The following is a 7,236-nucleotide window of genomic DNA, read 5'->3' on the forward strand; positions in this document are numbered from 1 at the left end:
ATATCGTACTTTCTTAGTTCTTTGATGGTTTATGTTAAACATCGTTTTGGGAGTTGTGATTAGTGATCCTTCCATTTTGGTTGGTGGCAGGTATGTGAAAGTCTCGTTCGACGCATATATTTCCGCTGAATTAATAACAATGTGTGTGTTATATTTCTCTGAATACTCTGCCCCAATGACAGAAGACATTTTAGCATCGAATAGGCATACTGTTTAACAGGATAAGATTTTTGAGAGTAGCCAAGATTCAGATCTGGCCGACTGACATTTACATGTAGTTCAACTACAGAGCCTCATCACCTAGTACCGCTAGTCAAATTTACTGCATGTTCAAGAATGGAACCAGAAGGAAACACTGGTATTTTGTCCTAGTCATTATCGAACTGTTATTATATCAAGAAATTGTATGCTTTTGACTGCTATGTGTAGCCATCCATGTGAAGCTTAACAACCCAAGAGAAAAAGAAAAGTAACTCATATCGGAAATAACTCGAACACACTAGATTTACCTCCCTTGATTGAAGTCCTCGACGTAAAATAATAAATACAAGACGCCACTTTACTATTCAGAAAGTAACCAATGCGTTACAACTGAGGATTTTATTACCTTAAATCCCTATATGTCTATGTAAAGAAAAAAAATATTCTGAACAAGAATTGACCGAAGACACGTGTATTTCTACTTAATAGATGACAGATAAAATGAATGTTAGCAAACAAGAGGCGGCCTTCAAATACAGTCCATGCAGTTGTTATTCAGGTGAATTCATTTGAAAATAATTAAGAAAGTCAGATTTATAGATTTCTTAATTACAGTAGGTTTATGCTGGATAGAGCCGAAAGGACAACTACTGTATACACTCAAATGTAGCTCTATAGTTCAAGGTTTTTATCACACTCCAGGGCAAATTTTCTTGACTCAAATATTACTTTCTTCTCCTGAAACACCAATATGCTGCATAATGAGAACCAAAAGCACAATATCGATTAAATGTAGCGGATAGTTAAGTGGAACGTCTAAGTTTCAAATGTAAGATTTCAAAATTTACAATATCTCATTCTTCACCATATGATGATCTTGAACAATTGTAATATTTCGGTCATTTTGATCTCAGATTTCTTAAAACTTGTGCAGTCAACATTTGACCAACATAATTTTTAGACTGCAAATACATGTATATTTTACTTCATGTCACAGCACTAAATGCCCCAAAAGTCTTGATGACAGAGAGTGAGAGTCTAAAAGACAGAGAGTCAACAGATTCAGCATAACCTATAACAGAAATGACAGTGATTGGCACAGAACGGTCAATCAATAGAGTTACCTTAAATACTGCAGAGTACACATCAAGTGCTTTCTGCTCTCAATGCTGTAGATTTTCACAATGTATCCACAATTTAATCAGTGATTTTTTTAGCAAATCTATATTTAGTGTTGACTTTGCCTGAAAGCACTTTGTGTCTGCATTTTATCTTCAACACAACTGATAAGCTTTGTTGGCTAGGGGTAAAATATTTTTTTAATCAAGCTATTTCCTATGGCCCTAATGCTGACATTTTCCTGAAGCACTTCTCCATATTTAATTTCTTGCATACACATTAGACTTGTGTGAACTCCTCCTGGAATCCTGTTCTAAATATGACAGATAGTCAAGCCTGGCCATTTCCAATACACATTGTCAGTGTTATTTCAGCTACTGTTTTTTAGGTCTTAAATCGGATGAATTTCTATAAATAGGTATTTTTGAGCCATTTCCATAAACATTTCTCTACTGGTAATCCAACGTTAAATATATTAAAGATCCAAAATCTAGCAGAAAAACACCTGACTTTTGTCAATTTTTTTGATATCCTTACATTATCAAGTATATACTGGTTCAATTTACACCCACTCTATATTCGTCTACAATAGCCAGTATCTTTCTTGAATTGAAACATTCACAGACTATTATACGTACCACAGACAATCAATTTGTTATTGACTGACACTGACCCCCCACCCCCGCCCTTGTTTTAATTCACTTACCCATCCTTGTTATCTTCAAACCATTAATTACATATATAAACAGCATAGAAAAGTTTTCCATCAAGAACATCCTTCTTAGTTACACATACACTATTTCATCCTGACTGTATAACCATCCAACCACGATATTACCGGCACAGAGAGGACATCGTTTTGAAAGTCTGTTGCATCCACACTGTCGTCTACCAAAAGTAATATTGAGTATGCACAAAGAGGTCGTTAAAGTCTTTCTCAGCACACAGTTTGGTCTGTACATGTTCACATCAGGAGATACATTTACATCTGACTTCAAATAATGTTATCCTCAGGCTACCAATATCAAATCTGAAACGAAGCAAACCAGATGGATCAAGAACAATGCAAAAGAAGGTATTCTGACAAAGACATTCCACCCTAATGTTAAAAGGTCTTTGGAACTACTTCATTTGGCTTTTGAACTCTTCACTCTTTATCTATTGAATCAGTAGCATCTCTAATCAAATACCTAAATTTGCTAGATTAAATATCGTGACTTTTTTTTTTCAATAAATAAACAACCATGTTAAAATTACACCAAATTTGTTCCACCCCCTTTGGGCCTTCAGCAAAATAATTGGTAACCCATCCATGCGCAGGAAAGACAGGAGTTATTTTACACAATTTTTAGCCAGTGAAGTGTGACTCAATACTTATTTTGAGAAATAGTTCTACTGGTTCTCACAAGTATTTTTTGTGTAGTCAAGAATCTGAATATACATGTAGTTTGTGAAATTTAATATATATCATAACTATGGGCCAACTTACACCATCAATTTCTTCATCATCTCCATCAAATTCATCAAAGGTAATGTTCAGGTCTTCCATTTCATCTTCACCAATGTTCTCATTGATCTTTGCTGTAATCACGAAAATAAAATGGTTCATAAGTCACGTTAAAGATTTCAAAAAAGAGAGATTCACTTCCACCGTCAGGCATCTTAAACTCATCCTTGTTAATAGTCAACAAATGCAAAGACCTGGCTAACAAAATTCTGACACATTTTGCTTTATAACTATTTTCCTTTTCTCTTAAAAAAATTGAATCACAAAGAAGTGCTTTACACACTTTAAAATCACAAATTTCATTTTGGAACGAGTATCATGTCCATTTCTGACTCGAAAATACAATTCATGAATAGTTTTGAGCACCAATGGGATATTATGCACCAGAGGCTGTTCCTTTTATACACTTCTGCAGGCATTGGCACATCATGCCATTTCTAATCCATACAGCCCACCTGACCCATTCTTGGTGATCTGGGTGTTGGATGTGTTCCAATCTGGTGTGTCAAACTTACCAGATTCTGGCAATTCTCCATATGCCTTTAAGTTTCTGGCTTCATCTGGTGTGTACTTCAGAATGACATCAGCTTTGGAGTCCTGATAATCTCTCAATCCAAGTAAGATTATATCACCAGTGTTTATCCATACCTGAAAGGTAAATTGCACAACATTATGATCTTAAGGCATTGTTACGGTGTGTTGATTTCTGCTATTCTTTTATTTGGAATTTATTAGTATTGAAGTATCATCCGAATGCTTAAATCACCTTCATGAAGAATTTTCCAGTGCCAACGTAGTGTACCATGAGGTAAGTAATAAGATTAAGCATAATACAGAGCACACTAAAAGTGCATGTAAATGTGACCTCTAGACATTATCACTATTACAGCCCACATGAAATGTATTACAAATGTTACCTGAGCTTTCAAAATCAAGGTCAATGTAAGTCCCTGTACACAAAAGCTTCCTTATGATATTAAAAACATCTGGCACCAGATATAACAGAGGTCTGAACAGACTTCTCGGACTGTCTAACCTTCTTTCGTAGCTTTCCTCGGATGTGACATAACCTCTTGGCACCATCAAAACACATGGCCTCCAATCTCCCATTGCCCAACATCTTTGTCACTTGTGCATATTCTGTAAAGCATGATATGATTTTAAGTTTATTGTGCATTTCTCATAACAATTATAAAGTTAACTCACTCATGACTCTGCCAAAAAAAAAAAAAAAAAAAAAAAAATAGGAATTACAGGATTGGGTTCTGAATAAATGTCAAACAATAGAAAATGCACTCAAAACACACAAAGCCACATTTAACACATCCTTACATTGGATTCCTTAAAAAAAAAATGAATTTGTTTACCTTGACCATCTTCTTTAAACACCAGCTCTCTTTTTTCGTTTTCATTTTCATTCTTCCCTCTCCTCCTGTTTTTACCTCCCTTTCCTGTGTGAATGACACAATCAGTTCACTGTTACAGATGAAATAGATTATTGACAAAAACTATTACTAAAGAGTTAAGTTTGAAAGCCGACAAGATGAAGTTCAGCATTGAAGATATGGCACTGATGGAGAATTCACTCCGAGTAGCCATGCTGTGGAAGCCCTTATGAACTTGGCCAATCACTAGTGCTGAAATCGTCATGTGATAATTGGCTGTCACGTCAGAAAACCCATTAGCTCCCGATTGTCAGTGCGGTTTCTTACAGTGAAACCATACATTTATGAGCAGGAAACTGAGAACAGCTGCATGACGGGTCACAAAGCGTACATGTTGAGCAGGATACTGCAGTAACTTGTCACAGTGATCTGGCAAGGAACCGCCTCTGGAGAGTCATTGTTTTGAAGAAAAACATTGTGATGTTGTATTATTTTTCCTTAGCAAAGTCAGATTTGTGGTGAAAACATCTTTCCAAAATCTGAATGAAAAGGTCTGTTATCAATCACAAGGTCCTGCTATGTTCGGTAAATTCCCTGATGTCAGTACAGCCAGCTAGGCCAAATGCTTATACCCATGCAGGATGTGGACGAGCAGGGCAACTAAAACACGACGCTTGTGTCCACGAACATCGTCCAGACCAAGCGCCCAACTCCATGATACATCGGCCCTTTGAAGACAGAACAGAGCTAATACTCTTTGGTTGGGTATCAGACGTTTTTGTTTGTATTTTCTCACTGTCACATTGTTTATGGCATTGGTACGAGAGAGCTTTTGTGACGTGACCCAGCTTTTGTGAAAACACAGCAAAGTTAATGAGATTTGTTAAGCTAAGGTTGTTGTTTACAAGATCATCATGGGACAAAGGGCTTGATGTCCGTTCATTGAAGAATCTGCTATTCATATTAAGCATCTTAGAAGGGGTCAACGACCAACAATGCCCAAAGATAGATGCCGTGATAGCGCACTGAACTAAAAACCTACCATTATCACAAGTGTCACATGCCTTAGTCAACCTCACACTATTTAAAATAAACCAAGGCATTTTTCTATAACTGCCCAAATCACCGCCCTGACTTACTAGGAATGAAATACCTCCCACTTGCCAAGATTCTGGGTAAGTTATTGCAAAACACAAATTTTAGCCAAAGAAACAAAAAGGAACACATCAAGTTTAATGACTGAAATTCTGACATAAGTCTAAGATTGCTTCGTCATCCCAGGGCATGATTTTAAATTTGGTAGATTTATTTTCTGGATTACGCTGGATAATCCAGATATCAATTGTTCAGATTTTCACCATTCATAAATTTCTGACTTGTTTTCTATGTTGTAAATTAGCTTGGTCAACTTTCAAGGAAATCGATGATGTCGTCTGGGTACATGTATTTTTTAGCCCCAGGTGGCTACTTCAACTCCTCTATTTATACTGGGCTGGGCGGAGTATCATAGCCACAAGGGCAACCAAGGGTAAACCATACACCAACTCACACCTTGTCCGCGAAGTCCCTTCTAAACAATGTCTGCGCTCTAAAACTGGTGTCAACTTTGGGTCTTACCTCTCAGCTTGCCCGTAGACACAACATCTTGCATATATTCCACTTGATAAAGACACAGGAGATCCAAATTTACCTCACAGTCATCGCTAAAGCAGCAGTGATTTTGCCATCACCAGTTATGGGTCTAGAAAAAGTTATTGTCCCTAGATGGCGCATGTGCGTTAAACCTCAAGAGACGAGCCAAATGGCCGCCTTGTTAAGAAATGGTTTGCTGTGTCATGAATGCAGGGCTGGTGTGCCATAACCAAATGGAATATACCTTGGATGTTGCTTGTACAGGCGATCGGAGAAGTAAGAGCCAAGGTAAATGACGGACTATCAAATTCCACCTCCACCTCTTTTTGATTTACATATTTCAGTGTTTGCGAAACAAAAATTGGACCGCTGCCATTGTTTAGATAGGACTCATCGGACATACGCGTGAACTGGCGTATAATTTACCATTAGCTACACCTGTGGCTACGATACTCTGCCAGCCCAGTATAAAGAGAAGAGTTGAAGTAGCCAACTGGGGCTAATGCATTTTATCACAAATATGACTAGTATTTTAAAAAATTACATTCGCGATCTTCTTCTAACATTCATCAACAAACAGGACTGTAATTGCTCTAAATAAGTGTAAATACATTGCCATAATCAATCGTTGGATAACATCACTGATGTCCAATCCAGGAAATCTGTGACGCAGTTTGTGGTTGTTGTTTTCTAACGCTGGTCTGCTCGAGAAATTCCTAACAGATTGCCACTTCCACATTGTTATTTCTGGACAACTTACCCTTATTTTTCGGCATCTTGTGTAAGTCTGATTAGTTTCCAACAGCTAAGATCACAATAAACGCTTTAACAAAAGCAAAATAAAGCTTTTATACACGAGAAAGAAGTTACTATTATGTCAAGTGGAAACGCAACATGCTCCGCGACGGAAGTCAACTACCAGCGCATGCTTCAGTTTAGGAAGCAGGGGAGACAACTTCGCACTGACTAACTGTTCAATGTCTGACTAAATTGCGGCGATTTCGAAAGAAAAGGTTTGATGTTACGCCAAAAATGTTGATAAAATTCATTTGACAAACCATCACACGGCTATATACATAGGTCCCGAGTCGAAAATAAATCACGCTTTCATCAGATATAATCATAACGTTAATTTTGCTCCATATTTCCGTTTCAAAATAAAATAATACAGTTGTGACTTAGAATTTGGTCTACATCGTCATGCAGTCAAGTGGTCAGCGTATTAGCGCAGCACAGTGACTCAGAAGTCTCTCGCAAGTCCAGTGGCTGTAAGTTCAAGTCCTGCTCATGCGGGCTTCCTGTCTTGCCGCCATGCTAAAGACCTATGTGAAATATTCTTGATTACCTCTTAAAACACCAATCAAATAAAATGGCGTCTAAATTTTCAATACA

At 37.3% G+C, this 7,236-nt stretch overlaps 1 protein-coding gene across 1 annotated transcript; it reads right to left on the reverse strand.

The window, feature by feature from the left end:
* Positions 1 to 558: 558 nt before the first annotated feature.
* LOC135482207 (eukaryotic translation initiation factor 1A, X-chromosomal-like) lies at positions 559 to 6,755 on the reverse strand. The gene is made up of 6 exons (XM_064762080.1): positions 6,605 to 6,755; positions 4,195 to 4,278; positions 3,864 to 3,967; positions 3,343 to 3,475; positions 2,810 to 2,901; positions 559 to 2,350 (listed from the first exon to the last, which is right to left on the reverse strand). Exons 1-6 carry the CDS (start codon positions 6,618 to 6,620, stop codon positions 2,345 to 2,347), a joined length of 435 nt encoding a protein of 144 aa, XP_064618150.1. The 5' UTR covers positions 6,621 to 6,755; the 3' UTR covers positions 559 to 2,344.
* Positions 6,756 to 7,236: the final 481 nt, after the last annotated feature.

The sequence above is a fragment of the Liolophura sinensis genome, chromosome 1 (genome assembly GCF_032854445.1).
Source record: "Liolophura sinensis isolate JHLJ2023 chromosome 1, CUHK_Ljap_v2, whole genome shotgun sequence".
Classification (NCBI taxonomy): domain Eukaryota; kingdom Metazoa; phylum Mollusca; class Polyplacophora; order Chitonida; family Chitonidae; genus Liolophura; species Liolophura sinensis.

Bases quoted from the DNA above. Each gene is read 5' to 3' on its own strand.
- LOC135482207 (XM_064762080.1), bottom strand. The intron at 3,968-4,194 runs GTAAACAAATTC...CATGCTTTACAG, and splicing joins GTTTAAAGAAGATGGTCAAG to AATATGCACAAGTGACAAAG. The intron at 2,902-3,342 runs GTAAGTTTGACA...TCGTGATTACAG, and splicing joins TGGAGAATTGCCAGAATCTG to CAAAGATCAATGAGAACATT.